General features: G+C 37.4%; 2 protein-coding genes across 2 annotated transcripts; both read right to left on the reverse strand.

Annotated features, from left to right (window-relative positions):
• Positions 1–830: 830 nt before the first annotated feature.
• On the reverse strand, positions 831–6,600 carry lim2.2 (lens intrinsic membrane protein 2.2). Its single transcript, XM_053512832.1, has 5 exons — positions 6,477–6,600; positions 2,108–2,342; positions 1,668–1,808; positions 1,265–1,399; positions 831–1,048 (listed from the first exon to the last, which is right to left on the reverse strand). Exons 2-5 carry the CDS (start codon positions 2,283–2,285, stop codon positions 960–962), a joined length of 543 nt encoding a protein of 180 aa, XP_053368807.1. The 5' UTR covers positions 2,286–2,342; positions 6,477–6,600; the 3' UTR covers positions 831–959.
• A 2,650-nt stretch (positions 6,601–9,250) lies between these two features.
• ftsj3 (FtsJ RNA 2'-O-methyltransferase 3) lies at positions 9,251–19,242 on the reverse strand. The gene is made up of 21 exons (XM_053512819.1): positions 19,104–19,242; positions 17,704–17,809; positions 17,285–17,331; positions 17,118–17,197; positions 16,934–17,033; positions 16,240–16,434; positions 15,959–16,074; positions 15,758–15,862; positions 14,662–14,762; positions 14,460–14,546; positions 14,237–14,377; positions 13,076–13,211; positions 12,731–12,918; positions 12,499–12,622; positions 11,741–11,831; positions 11,387–11,543; positions 11,208–11,296; positions 10,910–11,012; positions 10,638–10,821; positions 10,430–10,524; positions 9,251–10,149 (listed from the first exon to the last, which is right to left on the reverse strand). Exons 1-21 carry the CDS (start codon positions 19,168–19,170, stop codon positions 9,897–9,899), a joined length of 2,565 nt encoding a protein of 854 aa, XP_053368794.1. The 5' UTR covers positions 19,171–19,242; the 3' UTR covers positions 9,251–9,896.
• Positions 19,243–22,411: the final 3,169 nt, after the last annotated feature.

The following is a 22,411-nucleotide window of genomic DNA, read 5'->3' on the forward strand; positions in this document are numbered from 1 at the left end:
TATTTTGACATGACAGTCCAGCAAATATTCATTCGCACTGTCCTTAAGGAGGGTGACGCACAGAAGTTCATACTGTAGCTGAAAGGGCTGGCTGTTTGCAGAATGCTGTATCGTGCTGTATGTGCAGGTGCCAGAATCTGCAGGAAGAGTTAAGATGGATAAAACCCAAGTTGCTTGATGTCCAGTGTGATGTTTCCAAAGTCCAAAGTCAACGCAGCCATCTACCAGGAGATTTCAGACCTTTTAATGCTTCAATCAAACTTCATGAAGATGCTAATTTCCTTTTCCTTCAGTACGCAGCACCTTTCCATAGTGTCAAAACTACACTAACTGGTTTGCTGACCATGACATTACTATGGTCTATTGTCAAGAAGAAGATGAGAAACTCCCAACCCAAATAAAGAGATGAGCAGCAGGCTGCTATCAAAGCAACCTGGTTTGCCTCAGCAGTGCCACAGGATGAAACCTCCATACATTGATACAGTAATTAGTGCTGAAGAAGCATCCACCAACTGCCGAGTGCATAAATGAACATTAGTGCATTTATTTTTTAAATTGATCTAGGGAATATTTTAATAGTTTATAAACTATTTTTATCTTATTTTTATGAGCTGTAAGATGTAATCATTAAGATTTAAACAAAAAAATGGTAATATATTACTTTACATGTAAATAATCTAGAATATATACGAGTTTCACTTTTTAAATCAAATTAGGAAAGAAAATTAACTTTCTCCCCGCATTCATTTTTTCCTGAAGCTCACTGCTGCCCTCTGCTGGACACACTATGAGGATATTGTGCCAAGAAACATCACACACACTCTCTCTGGACTCAAAAAAACTTGCCATCCGAATACTGCAAAAAAAATTACTTTATTTGCACCTAATCATATGTGGCTATCGCAAGAATAGGTATAATGTTTTAAATAATCGTGCAGCAGTTGCACCTCAATCTAAAGTTACAGTTCGTGAGAAATGTAGCTGTCTGTAGGAGGCTGAGGTGCCGGTTCAGCGGTGCTCCTCTGGTAGCCACAAATCTGGAGAATGCCTGAAAAAAGATACACCAAATCACACTTTTGATATTTACGTTAATAATTTATATTGCTTAATTTACAGACAGATTTAAAATACACAGATGTCAGACATAAACACCTGAATGTTCCCTATACTACACACCTAGTTAGGTTCATTATTATATCTTTTCCCTGTTAAAAAACAAGTAGCCAGACTTTTCACAGGACCTTGGGAACATCGAGAGATTTACCAGCTGTTATGATCAGGATGGCTCCTATCCAGCCAAGAATGTAGGACCATGAGAACCTCCACTCAATGTAGCGCTTGCCAAAGAAGCTCACAGTCATGCCAGTGTAGATTGCCAAAGCTAAGAGAGCAAAGAAACCTGCAACATACAACTGGGATTAAAACCAGAAAAGATGAGGCAAAAGAAGTATGGGTTAGAGGTTTATACCATAATGAACTTGATGTTCTCTAACAGCAGCTCTGATGGCGGCGATTTTAACACACTCATTCAAATACGTTTTATCATATTAATAGTAACAGCTAGTTATGGACTTTTATGGCAGATTTTAGAGCAGAGGAAACGAGGAATGTTCCTGTAGGATTGTGTGTGTGTGTGTGTGTGTGTGTGTGTGTGTGTGATATCCCACCAGACAGCAGTAGAGCGATTCCTGCAGTTCTCACCCTCGTGTTTTTGGTTCTGTTGGAGAAGGCACTGAGACCCAGCACCACACCAGCAAAGCAGCTCAGCACAGACAGCAGCATGAAGGCCCGTGTGGCGTCCCAGAAGGCTGTGGGGCACGACCAACACATTTCACAAAGCTTAACTCATCTGTTATACTGCTACACAAACAGAATTACATGCTAAAATAATCTTACTAGTATTGACTTGAACATGGAGCCAAAACACGTTTTTTTTTATTTTAGAGGTTTATTTTATTTTCATATAATAATTTTTTTTTCACCGTATCTTCCCATCACTTTCTCATCGTTCTTATTAATGATATTTTATTTTCTCTGATGTATAATGTTTTTTTTTTCTCTATTAAAACCTTTAAAAGGACTTGAATGGATTACATTTGTCACTTACCCACAGTGAGTGTGTGAGCATGGCACTTGTTGTTGATGCAGAACCTCCAGAGGCCCTGATTGGCAAAGTTCCCAGAGTAGCGATACTGCATCCAGTAATCAGTGGCTGTGGAAATGATGAGGAGCACGAGGGCGGTGGCGCCACTCAGCGTGCCTCCTCCTGCTAGATTGTAGAGCATGGAGGATGGGCCCAGGACAGAGTCCTAACACACGTTAAGAAAAGACACACAATCCTCCTGCAGGGCAAAGCAATAACCCAGAAGAGTAAAGCAATCACAACACTTAGTAGTGGTTAGTCCAAAAAGTTAAAGTCTAATTTATTTATAATGCACATTTAAGCACAATACAGTTGACCAAAAAAAACAAGACCTATTAACAAGACCTTGAGCTTGACCCTGAACTGAACAGGGAGCCAGTTCAGTGCCAGGACAGGAATTATGTGTTCAAGCTTGTGTGTTCCCAGCAGCGTTTTGCACCAACTGCAACTGCCAACACCAGTAAAAAGGGCATTACAACAGTAAAGCCAACTCGAAACAAATGCATGGATGGCCTTTTAACAGGTTTTTTTTTTTTTTTGCTTTAATAAAATAAAAACTTTTATAATTTGACTACTAATTTGTTTATCACTAATTATGTTGCGTTTTCATTTAGAGCCACTGATTAATGTCTGGTATGTAATATAGTGCCAATAAAAGTGTTATTACAGTGACACTAGCATGGCAAATACAGCAAAGAGTTTTCCTTTTAGAATAGGCTAGAACCCTGCTTTCCTTATTGAATTTTTAGTAAAAATATTTTCGATATACACACACACATACATATACATATACTGTACCGACAAAAAGTCACACACTAATATTTCACTGGATCACCTTTTGCTTTTATTTCCGCATGCATTCCCCTTGGCATCATTTTAAAAAACGTATGCAATGTCGCAACATTTATTTCTCTCCAAGATCTTGTTTTGATGATGGAAGAGTTGGACCACTTTTGTAAAGTCTCCTCCAGCATATCCCAGAGATTCTCAATTAGGTTAAGGTTTGGACACCGTGGTGGCCAATCTATGTGTGAAAAGCATGTGTAATGGGAAACTGATGTCTCAGGAGGAAAAAATACATTGATGGATAAACCTGGTCATTCAGTACATTCAGGTTGTCAGCTGACCTTATTTTTAGGATACACTAAATGTTGCTGAACCTAGACCTGATCAAATGAGGCAACCCAAGATCTTAACACCACACCCAAAGGCTTCTACTCTAGGCATTGGGCATTCATCCGCCTCTAATCTTACTCTGATGCACCCCTCACTCTGGAACTGGGTAAATCTGGACTCATCAGACTACATGACCTTCTTCCAATGCTCTGCAGTCCATTCTTTATGCTTACTAGCAAATTGAAGCCTTTTTTCCCCTTTTTTTTTTTTATAAATTCCACCAAAAGTTTAAGTAACCTCCAACCCTGATGATTTAGATTCCTGACCAGATTTCTTCCTCAAAGACGGTGGTGCATATTTGCCACGATCTGCATTCTGATATTTTTGTTTAAGAAACGGTAAGCTAATGACTGCATCAGTTACACTTACAGTAAATAATTAGTTGAACCGTAACTAAACCATATTAAACACTGCAGTTATTATCCAATGGCATTTATTGGGAGTTAAATCAAGGCAGGAGTTTTTTTCACCTTGGACAGTTTTTGCTAGGTCTTTTCCACTGCAGACCAGGAACATCCCAGAAGAGCTTTATTTTAGGTGTTGCTCTAACCCAGTACTGAGGCCATCACAAATCCTTACGCTTGCTTATTTTTTTTCCGCTTGCAAAACATTGACTTTACGGACAAAACATTAACTTGCAGCCTTCTGTATTCCACCCACTTCCAGGTGCCATTGTAAAGGCATACTGTAGGTGTAGCTCCTGTAACAAAAGCCACATTGTGATGGGTGGCATGATGGATCAGAGCAATTGCAAAACTGCAGCTCTTGTGGGAAGTTTCCAGTCTGCAATGGTCGGGGCATAGCAAAAGTGGTTCATGGAAATGCTATGATCTGGTTCAGTTGGTCAGATCTAGGCTCAGCAATGTTATGTGACAATAAAATAAACCCTAATGTATTGAATGACCAAGTTATTACATCCAACACAATGGAGTTTTCCTTCTCTGATGGCACAGGCGTATCCCAGAAAGACATTGTGAAAACATGGTTCTGGGAGCCTAAGGAATCATTTTCGTGCAGTTTATCAGGTGGTGTATATATGGCCATTTACACCATTGCAAGGTGAACTGAACAACATTTATAACCAACAACATACACCGGCAAACTGGTGACAGGATCATAGCCACCCAAGGTTTACCCATGCCCATGGGGACCAAAGGCCAACCCACCCGGTCACAAAAAAACGCAGCACAAAAATTACAGAAAAGCATCAATGCTGGCCACAGCAGAAAGGCACCAGAACACGGAGCGCACCACAGCCCACCACACACGGGGCCAGCCCAAGAGGCAAAGAGCCCAAGACTTCTGACCTGGCCCACAAACACTCAATCCAATCAAGCACCCATGGGATGTGCCATACAAAGAATTCCAATCGGCAGAGGAATCACCCCGCAACTCACAGCACCCAAATGATCCACCATGAACATCCCGGTGCCAGAAAATCTATGTTGGTGCATACATTAGGGGGACAATCTCACAATCTCATTATCTAAACACATTTTTTTTTCACTCTTACACACTTTCATAAATTTTCTTTTCATTTTGTAAAGCTGCTTTGAGACAATGACCATTGTTGAAAAAATAATAATTTAATTGACATTATATCATAAAACTGCAACCTCTCTAGTCCTGAAGATTTCCATGTGTTGCAAAACCTAAATATTACAGCCTTACCTCTGACACTGAACGCTCCTTCTGGTAATGTTGGATATACTGTAAAGTCTCCTCGTTGGAAACTTCACCACATGAATTATCAAATGAATAAATTGGTTTATTATACTCATGCATTGTACACATGCCTGTGAATGATCTGTTACTATAGAAACAATAAGCATTTGAACAGTTGCACTAATGTAAACCTGTCACCTGCAGTCGCACAGACAGAAAATACATCATCATCAGATTTGAGATGGGCGAAAGTTCAAACTAAGGCATTAAGCCAACGTGAGCTGCTCAGTCAGCATTTAATTAGAACAGCAGGAGCATTCAGTCTTTTTTATGTACAGAATGTGCCAGTGAGGGTGAGCTGTCTGTCCATACAGCTCACGCTCACCCAGCACATTTTACCATCCAAATACTGGACTCGCTCTCTCACTCTCTCTCGCTCACTCTCTCACTCATACAGTACACACAAACCCTGAAAATAGTGGTGTGTGTCACAGCCACTATACTGAACATTACAATTCGACTTTCTTCTGTAAAATACAGGACTATTCATTCACAAGCTCAGAGAAAGTCGTCACATGTATGCAAGGACAAAGGGGATAAAACGGGTCTTTGTGCCTGAATGACACACACTTTTACGACATTATGACATTATGCTGCTGCAAATCTGTTCTTTATTTTTGTTTTACTTGAGACATTAAGCTCAGTGTCTCAGTCTTAATTGTTAACCTAGTATGTGAAAAGAAACCGAAGTACCAGAAGGAACCCCACCAAGCACAGGGAGAACATGCAAACTCAAACCCAAGGTGGGAATCAAACCCCCAAACCTGGAGATGCAAAGCAGGAGTGCTTATGACTATGCCACCGTGCCAACTCCCAAGCTACGATATATAACATTATTGTAATCTTGCACATTTATAACATCTCTGTTGTTCTTTCATACAACATAGTATCATCAATGTTATTCACCAAAAATAAATTGACATATAATATTTTTCCTTTTATGCGTTAATAAACAGCATAACATAGAACATAGTAAACAAATAATTAATTGATTAAACAATGTTAAGCTTCTCTTATTACTTCGCAAGTCATCTGATTCAGGTGCACAACTCGAAGAATGAAAATTCACACTCATTATACCACAGCGTTAAATTCTCACCGCTGATTGGTCAGAAGGTGCTAACTGAGTTTCTATGACAGCAGATTTACCTTTATATTACTTTCCGCCTTTGTTTTTGTAACTTCAAAAAGAGCTAGTGAAAAGGCTGCTATAATGTGTAGTGTAGCTATAGTGGTTCCTTGTTTTATGGTTCCACAACATAAAATCTAACTATTAAAGGACCAAAAGCCTGGCCCATTGCCAAGAAAAGCCTGGCACATTCGGGTACATGACTTCACCTGATCGTTGATTCTTTTCCTATATCAGCATACCCTCTAATGATTTAATCCCTTCCTCAACATCATCACCACTGCAGGATAAAGTCATACTTACTGTTTCTGTAGTGGCCGCCTCTTTCCTCTCCTGATATCGAACACTTTTTTGCAGTGCTGAGTGCCCGAGAGCTTGTGTGTTCTGTGTTTTCGTCCCGTCCGCGCAGTTTTAAGCCTTCTGCACTCAGCCGTCATTGTTTTAGCTACAAAGGAGGGAACGATCCAGAGCCACATGCGAGATGTGAGATAATCCCCCTCTCCCGCTCTGTCATTCAGTGGCTCATGCACAATCACGCCAGTCTTCTACCTCCCCATAACTGACGTGCCATGTCTCCAACACTAAATCTATACAATATCAAGAACACATAATTATATAAGGCTTTGGAGAACCTTGCTCTTGGCATGTCACAATTCAGAAATGTGACGAAGAGTCCATCCTGAAGTGTTTTGTTTCTCTAATATATCCAGCAATTTGCCTTAAGATAATTAAACAACAAATTTTAACTATAAATGGCTAAAAAGCATGTCATTACAGTTATGGAATGTACATGAGCAATTAGCTCCTATTGTTATTTCATTGCAGCTAAGAATTTTTTGTCCTTGTATGTCAAAATGCATAATTGGTTATAACTCTTATATATCATAGAGAAACTAGCTGATGTAGTGCTAGAGTTATGATTCACATAACGGTATAATTGACAGTGAGCTTGTATGAAAGTGTAGTGTTTATCAAAATTTTAGAGAATCAATAAAGTATATCTGACTGAAAACATGGAACCGTCACAGTATCCCAAATTGACTGGCTATGAAACTGACCTGTTTAGACTCACCAAACTATGGGGTAGCTGCAGATTTCTGAGATTTTTAAATTGAACACTAATTTAAGAACCGAATCTAGCTAGAAAAAAAAACTTTACACTTGATAATAATGGAACACACCATAAAAAAACAATATTATATAAACAACTCTGGATCATCAACAATAAACCCTGTGCAATTATATAATCACAAAAGTCTGCGATTTAAAATGCCTGGCAAAAGTATGGAATCATCACTCTTGGAAAATGTTCATTCAATTGTTTAATTACAGACAGGCCACAAAACTATTTAACATTCTAACCATCTGGCTTTTAAGAAGCACTTTTTTTGCAAATCAAGCAGAGGAAAAAATATGGAATTAGTCAATTCTGAGAAAAGATTTTATGGAATCATGAAAAAAACCACAGTATACCACCTCTGACTTTTAAACCAGTTAAATTCTCTGGGGCATGGCCTTAACTACCGAAAAACAGTATTCATCAATCTAGTTAAAACCAGCTTTGCAGGTTGAAGCCTTGTCATGGACAAGTTTCTTTAATTTTACCCTCAGATTTTCAATTGGATTGCAGTCCGGACTATTTGCAGGCCATGCCATTGACTTTATTTGTCTTTCCGTAGGAAAGTATGGCAAGATGAATCATCCTGATAAATGTCATCACCACACATTCTTCCAATTTATGGAATATGAAATGTTCAAAAATCTCAATATAAACTTGTGCATTTATTGGTGATGTAAGGTCTGTCATCTCCCCCGTACCTTTACCTGACATGAAACCACATCAATGATTGCGGAAATTTTTTTTTTCAGGCACTCATCCTCATACATTTCATTGAAAAGGCACCAAACAAACGTTTTAGCATCATCACCCTGCCTACTGTAACCTTGTTTTTTCTAATTAGGTGTTAATGGTTGTTTACTTTTGGCTTTTTTGTATGTAATTCCAATTTCCTTTCGGCGATGACTTACAGTTTACATCATTTGTTTTGTTGTGCATTTTCTGTTTTCAAGGAATCCTGCTTTAAATCTTCACACATTGATGTCTTTCTCGGTCTACCAGTACACTTCCCTTTTAGAGCCTTCCCATTTGATTTTAGACACAGCTGACGGGGAACAAAAAAAAAAAAACATCTTTTGCAAAATTCCGTAATGATTTACCTTTAACTAACGCATCTAGTGTTGGAGCCATGATACATGTCAATCAGCTTGGTGCAACAGCTCACCAAGGTATACAAAAACTCTAACTTTTGACTGATTAGCCGATGTAATGATGCAGGTATTTGTTTTAAAACTGCAAAGTAAATGGTGATTCCATAATATTTTACTTGGAATTAACTGATTCTACCTTTTGGCTTAACTGCAAAAAGAGTTGCAATTGATTAGTTTTCATTCTGTTTTTTCACGCATTTTGTAAAGCCAGAAGGTTGGAATGTTATATAAAAATAGTTTAGTAGCATGTCTTTTTCTTTTTCTATACAAATGAATGTACATTAGCTAAGAGTGATGATTTCATACTTTTTGCCAGGGGTTGTTTAACAGATAACCTCAGATTAGATGAAAATTTAGGTAATTTGTTACCAATTTAAGTATTTAAGTAATTCTAAGTTAATAAATTTTGGCAAAAATACTCTTAATGAGATCTTTCTTTAAATTATTTGCTTTTAGACTGGATAAATGTTTAAATACAATTAAAATATGGTTAATTTAATATTGCCATTTAAATTGTAATTACAATATTTGTCAAAATAATCATGTCAGTATCAAAGTGTGCAGCCCTAACATAAACCAAAAGATACAGTTTCAGAGCTGTAATTATAGCAAGTTATCTTTTCACCAAACAATATAATAGCTCTATGCTATTAAAATGACAAACCTTTTCTTTTTATTTATTTGAAAATATTAACATGAATCTGTGTAAATGTACTGTTCAGATTAGTCAACAAGCAAAAATAATAATTTTAGACAAACTATTATACAACAATAAAACTTCCCCCAATCAGGAAGCTTAGAGGCATCAGGAAAAAAAAAACAAGCATCTTATTTATTATTACTGACATTCTTAAATCAGTAGAAATCATATTTTCATCTTTTCAACCTGACATTATGATTTACAGTGGCTGCTTTATCTGAAAAAGTAGAAAAAAAAGGCGGTGCTGTCTGGTGTCTTCATCAGTGAAACCATAAATGATACAGTTCCACTATAAAATGTTAGCACCTCTGCATATAGCATGCAATCATCATTTGTGCTATAATTTATCATTAATCGATAAAAAAACAAACAAAAACTTGTCTAAATTTGGATGTTCACTTTTATAAAGGCAAGGGGTTACTAAATTTAAATAATATGGATGAATTGTACATGTTGCCTACTGTTCCTGTATAACAGTTATACATACACAGCAGGAAAACACTAAAATGTGCAGTTTAGCCAGATTAAAGGTTCTGTATTAGGAAACAGTCACTTATTATAGAGAACACAAAACTAACCACAGATCAGCACGAAATGCTTATTTTGTGATGCCATGACCACATGCACAGTACATCCATGCTTGTGTGGTAATGTCCTATCCACGAGTCCATGTAGTCTGGTGTTAGCACAGCTCAGCTCTTTAACAGCAGTCCCAGCTGAGTGTGATGAGAAACTCGTTTTCGAATTTCATTTCTTCACTTCCTGCTTGGACGTCCCTTACCTGTTTTTGCCCCTCTTCCACCCTTCCCTCCTTTCTTGCCCCCTTTCCCCTTGTCTCGGTGATCCTTAGTTTGCTTGCTACGGATATCTTTTTTCATGCGTCCGTCCACCACACGAAAGACACCCTTGACTCCTGGGGGACGGCGGATTTTACGCCCAGCGCCCTTTTTGGCTACGACGTAAGTCACTTCCCTCTTCTCCTTACCCACACCAGCCTTCTTGTAGATGCTAAAGAAGAAGAAAAAAATGCTTTCATATGAAGTCATCATAAAACAAAATTTGTATTTGCATAGAGGAATTGCACTAAAGAGTTTTATGCTAAAAGGACAGACCAACAGAAACTCTCCTTTTTATTCAGGGACTTATAATTATTTAAAATCCAAATGACCTAATCCAGTAAATACCAACAACCAATCATACAGTAGTATCCCTTATTGTCCCTGGTTTATTTTCTACTTGTGGTTGGTTTCTCTAAATCTTGTGTGTCTGAGCTGAAGTAAACTCTGACCTTCTGAGCTGTGCCATTTTCTCTCTCTCCGAGATGTCCACTGTGTTGACCACCGCTTCAGCCTTCTTCTTGGCCTGCTCCGTCTTCTTCAACATCTACAACAATACACACAAATAATCATGTTCATCTTTTGCCTTTACAAACGTCATCAGATATTCCTTCCTTCCTTGCCTCCCCCCACCCGTCCCCTCCCAGTCATCCCCCTCACCCTTCTCTTCTTGCGAGCTTTGGCCTCTGCCAGTCTCTTAATTGGACGGGCATTGATCTCCTTCCACTTCTGCTTGTACTCGTCCACCATGTCCCGCGTGACAGGGATGGGTTTCTTCCTATGCTTTCTTTCATCGTCTATGAACCACACTGGAACCTCGCCACTGTCCTGAGAATTAGAGAACCTAAAGAACATGGTGGAGTTATCCTCTGCACTACATTCTGCTAAACAGAACAAAGCGAATGTGTGATTATGATGGCAGGACAACTGACCTGTGGAAGGAATCATCTATCAGGTCCCTGCGTCTCTTCTTGGACGTGGCGATCTGAGCACCAAGAGCCAGACCTTCAGCATCCAGGATCCGTGCACGCTTACCTGAACCAAAACACCACCACTTTCTTAACATTACAATCAAACCAGCTACATAAATGAATAAATCAATTAAGGCATTTTCGATGTCTGAAGGGCCGTACTGCCTAAAATCACCAGACAGAGCGTGCTAAATTAGTGGCTAGAAATGCCCCGTAATTTTTTAAACAAATGAAGGACCCCAGATGCTTCACCACGTACTTGTGCTCTCTACAGGAACTACTTGAAAGTCTTCATCATCTCCAGGCAATTTACTAGACCCAGACTTGTTCTTCATCTTCGCTATTTCTCTGTGCACAAATATAAATAAAAATAGAATTTTTAACAATCAATTTTTTTTTAGGTCAGTGTACAATGGACCAGTATGAAAAAGTCATTACTCCTCATCATCACTGCTGTCACTGTCAGACTCATCATCGCTGTCCTCCTCATCTCCTGCCGCCTCATCTTCTTTCTGAGAGGGTGTGGCTTCCTCTTCCTCCTCCTCTTTCCGCGCAGGTTCTGCCTCCTCTTCAGCCTTCCTCTTTGTGCCCTTTCCTGAAAAGAAGAGTGATGAGAAAACCAAATTCATCCGGTAAAACAGATATATCCATACAGCCATAGAGTCAGACCCAGAATCATGTTTAGTTTTAGATTTTCTTCTAAATAAAACTTTTTTTTTTTTAACTAAGGGGCAGATTGTTCTTCAGCTGGCTGTAAATAAACACACCCTGCAGAACTGCATAAAAAGGTACCTGAAGCCTGTTTGCTGTGCAGGAAATTGGCCTGTTTCAGTTCCCTCAGTGCGTCTTCGTCCGCTTCGAGGTCCAGCTCTGAGAAGATGTCCTGATATCACACACACATACATTTATTTTTGTCGTTGTCGTCATCAGTATAGAACATCATTCAGATCAGGCTCAACTCATTTATTTCTGTTTGATCATTTAGAAGAAGGATTATTAAACAATAGTAGTGAAGGAGGCGTGCAGGGGCATTAGTGGCTTAGTGGTAGGTTCAGGCAGAGGTTCTACCCCAGGGTCAGGGGTAGAAAAGGATGCATTTCTTAAAGCTTTATTAAGCTATTATTATTATTTACACAAAGTATTTTTCTATTTAAACTTGTTTTTCTCGATTTGCAGATTTGGACAAGTTGGCTGCACAATCTGCACTCACAGTGGATGCCATGGCCTTCTTTTCCCTACAGGATTTACATAAGAAGGAAACTTCTACTATTACTGTGTGTAGAAGTTTCTACTATTAATGTATGTCTAGTAACATACTATGTACGTTACTAGACATATCATAGAAGAAAGAGAATTAACGTCGTCTGTGAGAAGTTTAGCACATTAGATCAAAAAGGGTGACTTTAATCCAATAAGGCAAATGGAGCTAAATTGCCCAGAACAGGAATTTTCATTGTTCTAAAACCCCCAGAACCTCTGATTCAAGCACATCGACCCCACGGTCATAAATGAGGAAGACTTCAGTTAAAAAGTTTGACATTTATGCCCACCTTGCTAAACCACATGCTGGTCTGTCGGTCTTGCTTTTCCACTTTTCCCTCCAAATCCACCAGCAGCTTGTTCCCTTGCTCCTCTTCGTTTTCATCCTCATCATCCTCCACTGTAAAGGAAACCCTGGAGACAACAAAACCATCAAACTATTTGGCCTTATGGCAAAATTGCACAAAAAAAAAAAAAAAAAAAAGAACTTTATTAAACTACTTTGCAGTCTGCGCTACACACTTTTTCTTGGGAAGCTTCTTCAGCTGCTTCTGTTTTTCTTCTATCTCCGCCAGGTCATCTTCATCCAGGTCTGACGCCAGAGAGACGAGATCGCTCTCTGATTCAGAAACGTGTACATCCTCCTCTCCCGCCTCATCAGCCAAGGCATCTGCTCCCGACATATCACCCAGCGTGAGCTCATTCAGGTCCTGGAGTGTAGAGAGAGAGAGAGAGAGAGAGAGAGACATTTCAGTGCAATCACCCAACAGGTTTTGTCTGATCAAACACTTAGACTGAACCATTCTTCTTATTTTTCTTGTTCTTGTTTCTTAATTTTTTTTTTCAATCAGATGTGGTTAGTGGTACCTTGGCTTTTTTAATGGTGTTAAGAGAGAACATGTCCGAGTCTCCGTCGTCAGCGATGGAAACTCCAGGCAGGTCCATCTTCAGCTCCACTCGCTCTCTTTGCTTCCGTCGCTCTTTCAGGAGCTTCTTCTTTTTCCTGTGAGAATGAAAAATTGGACAAAACCCTAAATTATTATGTGTACAACAACAGAAGGAGCAGACTACAGTGGGACTGAACACAAGAACTAAGAGGATTCAAAATAGTAATAACAAAAAAGTTTTAAGGGCAAAAGTTAATACAGAATATTTATATCATATCTAGAATTGCAAAATATTAATGGACTCGTTAGCTTTGTTTTCATCTTTTCCTTTTATTTTTGGGCAAAATTTTTTTGTTGAAAATACTGATCGACCCAGATGCCATACATGTAGAATGGTAGAATGGACGGAATCATCATCATAGCTGATCATCAATCGATTATAAAAATAGGGCAATCGATTTAAATTGGTAAAAAATTCCTTAAACACACCATGCTGCATGCTTTTTTCTGTGCACCCGGGCATCCATTGGTACAAAGCCAATAGCTTCCATGCTCACGCAATGGTTGTGTAAAATGGGACACAATGTATCCCTTAGTGCAGTTTTCCTGAAGAAAAAGGCTGCTCCAGGATATGGGTGATTCTTTGGTTTTACGAAAAATGTATCCAAGTAAACCAGGAAAATCTTAACATGATGTGCAAAATCTGTCACAAGGAGTATTCATATCAAGGAGTATTCATAGTACAAGGTACAAGTTGGCCTACATGAACAATGTACATCTGCTTTAACAGCTGTGTCATGTTTGTAAGCCTGCAGTTGTTTGCAATTTGTGTCCTGGTTGTTCATTCAGTAATAAATGGTTATGTGAGTAATCCCACGGATGTGTAATGTACTCTGGGTGCTGATTTTAAGGAAACCCAAAGAGTTCAAGAGACGGTTAGCTGTGTGTTTAAACTCATAATATTAATTAATAATGGAATGGTTTACTTAAACTAATGATCGATCAGTAATCAGTTTAAACGCACAGTACAATGCTTCTTGCACTTGTGTTTCCAGAAAATCACAATGGAGTGTGGGAAAAAAAAAAATAAAGCTTAGTTATGTAGTGTATGTTTTGCACACTCAGCACGTTAATAGCATACCGTTTCAGCTCCGCAAGCTCTTCTGCCTTCACCTCAGCCAGCTTCTGCTCCATCTCCTCCTCCTCATCCTCATCCTCCACCACCTCCTTCTTCTTCTTCATGGGTTTCTCTCCATCACTTTCCTCTTCACTGGTGCTCAGACTGAACCGAAGAGATTAGTGAACCGATTAGTGACTGCATGACGGAAACGTAGAGCATATTCCCGTCACAATGCATCCAGTACCTGATCTCTTGGTCCAGCTGCCTTGCTTCTTCTTTTAGCTTTCTGGCTAAAAACTTTCTTAGCTTGGATCTCCATGAGAGCAAAAGACTGAAACACAGAACCAAAGTCGTTACCTACAATTAAATAGTATATATCAATCATATTAGAAGATAAACTAATAAACAAAAAATACAAACATAAAATTTTACACAGTGTAACCTACCGCAGTTCTTTTCTTCCAAGAACCTTGATATCTTTACAGCATTCTTTAATTTCAGGGGATGAAGCTGTGTGTGACTCCAGAACTGCATCATCAAAAGTGATCTGAAAGACAACAGGAAGTAAATACAAATCATATCTGTAACGGGGCCTCTTGGTCCATGTGGTCAAGGGTCCACAAATGTTTTTATATATGGGGGTCCACAAGGGTCCACAAATGTTTCAATATGCTGTAAAGATGTTCAAATATCATACTCCTTTTTAAACAATGCAACGTAAGATTAAGAGGTCTTCATAATGTGTGTGCTAATTAGTGCTGAAAATTAATTCCATACCCACAATCCTTTGCAATTACATAATTTCAAAACGCTGCAGTTGATTACATGATATATAGTTAAGAATTTATGTAGCGTTTGTCAATATTTTAAGTATTTGTTTATCTTTTTAAATACTTAAACTGACGAATAAATATTGGCAAAGATCATCTTAACTACATAATTTGTGCTATTACGTGCACGTTTGAACACAAACCTCTACATTTAATAGTTACATATCGCAATCTATTTTTTTATGATCAAATCGTACAGCCCTATTGTTAATGCTCCAGCTCAAATACAAGTCAGATCATACATTCAGCATGCTGGATTTTCCATCTTCTTTAAATGAACTGAACTTGAACTGCGTTTGCGGACGTAAATGTTTTTTAGCCAAAGCACATGGGATAACATTTCCCACCTGCATTTCTTTAACAAAATAAGGGGAAAATACATGTAAGAGCATTAATTCACAATGACATTATATAACAATATAAATGTTAAAACACAACCAAGAGCTCAAGAAGGCTAGATTAGCCATTAGCAGTTAGTCGCTACCTGATAGCCTAGCCTTGTTTCCTGTAGCACTTAAAAATGGGTGGCATCAAAATGGGATCACAATAGAGATTTTCTTATGCTGTATGTGTGTGTTTATACAGACTGGAGACTCATGTGAATATAGAAATAACTAAAAAAGTGAATTTTGACTAAATATAGACTAAATATGACTGTTAGCGGTCATGTTACAGAGAAAACACAAAAAGCCAGTCCAGAAAAAGAACTTACCTCATTGGCTTTGCTCAGGAAGTCCACTGGATTTTCAGCTCGTAAAAATGCAGTAACTGAGAATGTGTGATACTGAGTCAGGTCTCCATCAGCATAGCCTTCTGCCTATTGAACACACACACACATACAACTCAATAAAAAAAGAAATAAAAAAAATCCATGAGATTCCTGACTTTAGTATGATCAGATTTAAGTACTTACTTTAGGCTTCTTCCCTGTAGTTAGCTCCTTTACTGTCTTTACTTGGACCTCAACCTCTTTAAAGGCATGCTTAGGATCAAAAAATTTGTTATCGATTTTGTCAGGGGCCAGAAAACCTAAAGAAGACAGAAGAGGGCTCAGCAGGAAGTCTATAGGAGTCTTTACAGAAGAATTTAGTGATTACAATATACATTTAATCTCTTATTAAAGTAGCATACTATTTTTATTTCACTGTTTATCCCACATGATGTTAAGAAACTAATGAACAAAAGAATTGTAACCTTGGCAGACGACAAAGATTTCAGCAGACTCGTTACGGGATGCCTGAGGTTTGGTGGCTTGAACCTTCTTAAAGAACTGCTGGAAGATCCACATGAGCGGCTGGTAGTCTTTGGAGCGAAAAACTTTGGTGATAAAAGTTCCTCCTTTGTTGAGAAACTCACAGGCGAGCTTCAGAGCCATCAGGGTCAAGTGTGCTGAGGACAAGAAACGCAAACTTCTGTTACAGTGCTGTTAATGTCTAGATAGCAATTACTCAAACTAATACAACAATAAATTAGTTTTAACATGTGGAGATGTTCGAAGAAAACACATCTACAACCAGATATTAAAATAAAGTATGCAGCCATTACATTTTTTTTTTTTTTTTTTTTTTAAGCAAAGGAAGAAAGGAGAAACGAAAACGCTGAAAAACTAAATAAAAAGGGTTCAGTGAGAGAAAGACAGACATAAGAGGAGAAAGAAAGATTGGGAACAGTGTAAAAAAAAAAATTACACGTAAGAATTGAAGAAAGGAAAGAGTGAAAGAATGTAATCATGAGGGACTTAAATTTGTGTTTTGTTAAATTAGAAAATTTGGTGTAAACTTTAACAGACAGTTTTAAATCTTTGGCTAATTAAAGCAGATCAATAATTGAGTTAGCTAAAATAACACTAAACCCTGGATGTATCTGTTCATGCATGTTTTATACACACCCTGTGAGAAGGCGTCATGCTGCCAGTTAGCTCCGACATTAGGGGCACCATCATTCAGCACCACGTCCACTTTCCATGTCTGCAGCTCTTTCCTGAGAGCCTGGAATAGTAAGGCATGTCAATCACCATCACACTGCAACTGTAAGTCTTGAACCCCGTGATGTGTATAATATGCCATAGATACCTGTCTGCACTTATCTGTGGTGATGTCCTCCTGCAGGGTGACTACATTGGGGATGGGTCTGATGGGCACCAGGTCCACTCCTGATCATGAGAAAAGTGCACTTTGAATAAACAACATAACTACTGAGGCAAGCGTCATAATGACTCAAACACAGAGTCTGGACTCACCGATAATCAGACTGGACACAGGCATGAATTTCGATGCTACTTGTAACCTGTATGGGTAAAAAGATCATGCAAAAAAAAAAAAAAAAAATTATACATTTTATTGGCAAAAAAAAAAAAAAAGTTCAGTAAGAAATATAGTAGGATATTATCAGTGTCTCTGCTGAGTATACGTGGCAAGTATAGAGCAAGTTTTTTGCTTCCAACAACAACAAAAAAATAAATTCAATACCTGGGCACATAACATGTAAATAAAACAACCAATTTTCTTCTTAATTAGTGCATAATTTTATTTTAGTTCAATGGCTAGCTTTAGAGCCTGTATACAGCTACTGTCGCTTCTCATCACAACTGAAGAAAATGCTGGACTGTAGGGCTACATGACAAACACCTGTGTATAAAGACTGAATACAGCAACATACCATCCTCCTGGAGCAGCACACAGATCCAAAAGAGCCCGGGCCTTCTGCAGAAACTGAAACTTTCGATTCAGCTGGATTAGCTTAAAGGATGAACGGGATCTGTAGCCTTAAAAAAAAAAAAAAAGAAGAAGAAAATGACATTAACTTCCAAAGTTTTATTGTTTATTCCATCTGAACAATTATCTTGTGGTGCAATAAACAAACACAGCATCTTCATATAAGAAAAAAGTTTTAAACTCCAAGAAATTCTCTTCTCTGTTTCTCAAGAAATAAACACACGAACTGACAACACTTACATTTTCTTACTCTGAAGTGGACAGAGGACCAAGTACAACGAAATACATTTTTACATTTCACTTCTTCCATTAAAGCCTATTGCAGCTAATTTTCCAGAAATGCAGCTTACTGGTGATTTATAGCAATGAAGTCACTAATAGACCATCTAAGAGTGAACTGTTGTAGACAACAGTATAAGATTCAACAGGTTACAGAAGAATAGCTAACAGCATATCCAATATATTGCAGTGTTGCACTACAGTATGGATTTATTGCTTATTTGTTTGTTTAATGATTATTTTAATACATTTTTTAAATAAGTGATTACACACAGACACTTATTGTGCCAATATGTGTTTTTATTTTTATTTTTTAATAGCCTGGGCTTTTTATTTAACTAATTATTTTAATTGTGTTATGCATAAAGACAAATGCACTCTGTTATGACTGCCAAGGTATGGCAATTGAAGAATTTAAATATTTAAATAAATAAAAAAAATTAAATTATTTTTAAATAGTTTTTGCTATAGACATTATACATGTAAACCTATTTTATTATTGCTATTAACTACAACCATTAATTTTTTAAATTCAGATCATAATTTTTTTATTAATGATTTTTAAATAGCTAATTACATTTCAAAAGCTTTTTGTTTATGTGGGTTACACATGTACATGATACTATAATCCCACTGTAATGGTACTATAAATGTATATATTCCCACTTACTCCCTCACTGCTGGTCAAGAACCTTTAGCCCAGCTCAAGTGTAAGTAGCCTTTAAATAAGTCAACATACATTAAATTAAAGATCAAGTCGATTCTACAAGCATGTCATGACTTCACCTGGCGACTCAGTGAGTTTCTCAGCAGGCATTCATTGGCTACTTTCTTCCCTGACAATCTAGGTAACAGTGATTAAATAAACTAAACAAACTGATTAGATATTCATATATCATGTATATATACGATGTAAGGCCGAATATGTATGGTCTACGAACTACACTCATACAGAAAACTGGAAGCCATTTTAAAACGCATCCACGCATCATATGGGCTCAGTTAGCTAACACTACAAGCTAGCTAACTTTTCAGCAAAATATATATATATAATAATAAACTCACCTGTTTCCTTTGCCAAATGATAGAATTTGTCTTTACGAGTCTTTCCGACTTTTAGCTTTTTCCCCATTTTTAATAGATTGTGTGTAAGCTAAGCTTTAACTGCAGCACTTCTAAATAGGTCCGACTACCCCCACGTGCACTAGTGTGGCGCAGAAATGTGACGTCACTACTCGGCGTGCTCCGGCGTTGTACCGTACCATGAGCTAATTTTATTAATGAATCTTACAATTTCACATTAAAGGACATAATTATCTTTTTTCCGTCACAGTTACAAATCATTTGAACATATTGTCAACTTCTGTAGTTTAATGGCAAAGTTGTAGAATTAATGAATGTATTTTTTTAAATCATGTCCATAACTCTTTAAATCTAATAGAAAATCATAACTATTTCTGTTATTGTCTCGACATTCTAATTTAGTCACTGGAACACTGTGATTGAACCCTTTTTGCTATGTAATTAGATTCTTTTTATTTATATATTTTTCCTTTTTTAGTGATTTATTAGTCTATTTGTTGGTTTACTATGTCTACTTTTATTGTTTACTTGCATTTTTTTGTTAAGTTATAGTTAAGTTAAGTTATTTGTTAAGTTAAGTTAAGTTAAGTTATATTTTTTTGTTTTGTTAAGTTTGTTAAGCTATATTGTATATCTTCAATTTAACTGTGGATAGTTATTAGTACTTTTCTATTGCAACTATAATTTTTTGTGATTTAATAAAGAAAATTACTGTACCTTTAGACAGAGTAGTTCTAATATACAGTATCTCTGTAGTGTACAATGTAAGCCGATATAAATCTGTTCACCAAACTATCCATGTAAAGATTTTCTTCTCAGGAAATTCAAAAAAGAATTCAAAACATGTAAAAAAAAAAATAAAATAACTAAATAAATAATTAATAAATAAATAAATATATATATATATATATATATATATATATATATATATATATATATATATAGAGAGAGAGAGAGAGAGAGAGAGAGAAAGAGAGAGATGCTGCTTATTAATAGATGCAGTGGCGATCCCAAGCAAAGGTTTGCATCAGGAAGGATCTTCTTTGTCATTCAGCTGTTACCTTTCAGGGGTCGCCAAAGCGAATTATCTGCCTCAATCTAACCCTATCCTCTGCCTGGCAGTTCCTATCTCAGCCTCCTTCTACCGATAAATATTCACCATCTCTTATTTGAACATGTACAAACCACCTAAATCTGGTCTCTCTGACTTTATCTCCAAAACATTTAACATAGGTTGTCCCTCTGATAAACTCATTCTTGATCCTATCTATCCTTGTCACTCCCAAAGAGAACCTCAACATTTTCATCTCTGCTACCTCCAACTCTGCCTTCTGTCTTTTCTTTAGTGCCACTGTATCTAAGCCATCGCACATCGCTGGTCTCACAACTGTCTTGAACACCTTTCATGTTATACTGATACTCTTTTGTCACATAAGACACCTGACACTTTTCTCACTAATACACTTCATTGTCCATTTCACTAGGATTCTCTCACTCTTCAAGATCTTGTTAAACAGACTAGTCAGAAACTCTACTGCAACCTCTCCTAAGCACTTCCATACCTCCATAGGCATGTCATCAGGACCAAAAGCCTTTATACTCTCTTTAACGCCTTCCTCACCTCACTCTTACTGACTTTTGCTACTTTATGCTCCACAACAGTCAACCCTTCTACTCTTTGTTCTCTTTTGTTTTCCTCATTCATCAACTCTTCAAAGTACTCCTTCCATCTTCCCATCACCCTCCTGGCATCTGTCAATACATTTCCATTTCATGAGTGGTTGCGTCAGGAAAAATATCCAGCATAAAAAACCTGTGCCAAGCTTGTATGTGCAGACTAGATGGTTCGCTGTGGCTGCCCCCTCTTTTTTAATTATTGCTTATGCTAAATGTATGGATCCTGTGTTTTTATATTTTTAAAGCAATGTAACAGCATAAAAGTAACTAAGTATACTTAAACTTTCTTACTCTATACTGGACTTCAAGCAACTTGGATTCTGTGCCTCCAGATTCTAGGTTCCTAGATTTCCAAACTGCTGAGCACAAGTCCATTTCTTTTTCTCCTTAGACCAAGTAAGATGTTTGTGATTTTGTGGACAGCACAGCGCAACTATCTGGATAGCGCAGAGATGATCTGGTTTATTTGCGCAGCCCGGTGGATCGCGCAGCGCGGACTAAGTTGAGCAGCGCCGCTCGAATCACAAACCTGCGCGAGCCACTGTTATTTAAAAACAACTTATTTAAAATGTCAGGACTGTTTAATATTATTTCCTGCTTTGTACGTGCGCATCTCAGCGGGGTAAGATGTATTTTGATGGTCGGCGCGGTCTATTTCTACCAGAGTCGCACAGGTTTGTGATTCGAGCAGCGCTACTCAAGTATGTCCGTGCTGCGTGATCCACCGGGTCTGGATATTTGGTCTGCCCACGCCGGCTCACATTAGATGTGTTTGGCTTCCCATAGAAGTGAATGTGTATTGTTGCGTGGTTACGTAACGTGCAACGTCACGTGATCTCAACCGCAAATAAGACGATAGACCAACATCTCTATCGGTTGACAAATTTCCACCAGTTAACTGTGTCTACCGGTATATCGCCCACCCCTACTTGCAGCTATGACCTTCAATGACCTTCTACCCTCTATGGAGAAAGTCAATGATCATCTACTGGACAACTGTCAGGTCAACAGTCTTTCACATACACATACACTGAACTAGATAGAGAGATACATTGTATTTATATTGTATGAATAGTAATTTACTCAAACTCAAAATTAAATATTTAAAATGTTTTGAGGTACAGGAGCTTTGCTTTTTCATGAGCTGTAAGGTGTAATAATTAGAATTAAAATAAAAAGACTTGAAACATTTAACTTCATGTAACTAATTTAGAATACGAGTTTCACTTTTTAAATAAAATAATGAAAAATAACTTTCATGATACTGTAATTAAAGTGAAAAAGTAAAAAAAAAAAATCCAATTTATATAAAAGTGAAAAAAAGACAGCGTAGAACTCGTATAAACTATTCTTATAAACATTAGTACATTGATGTACAAGTATACCTAAATTAGTACATTTTGAAAATATAACATATATAAAATAATGTAAAAACAATGCTTATTTATTTATTTAATTATTTATTTATGTTTACATAAAAACAGCAACAGACAATGAACATAGTCAGGTAGGATAAAATAAGCAGTATATATAATAATATAATAATAATATATATAATAAATATATACATTTTCTTAAAGTAAATAACACCCCGAAAAGAAAAAAAAACTGTA

The sequence above is a fragment of the Clarias gariepinus genome, chromosome 15 (assembly GCF_024256425.1).
Source record: "Clarias gariepinus isolate MV-2021 ecotype Netherlands chromosome 15, CGAR_prim_01v2, whole genome shotgun sequence".
Classification (NCBI taxonomy): Eukaryota; Metazoa; Chordata; class Actinopteri; order Siluriformes; family Clariidae; genus Clarias; species Clarias gariepinus.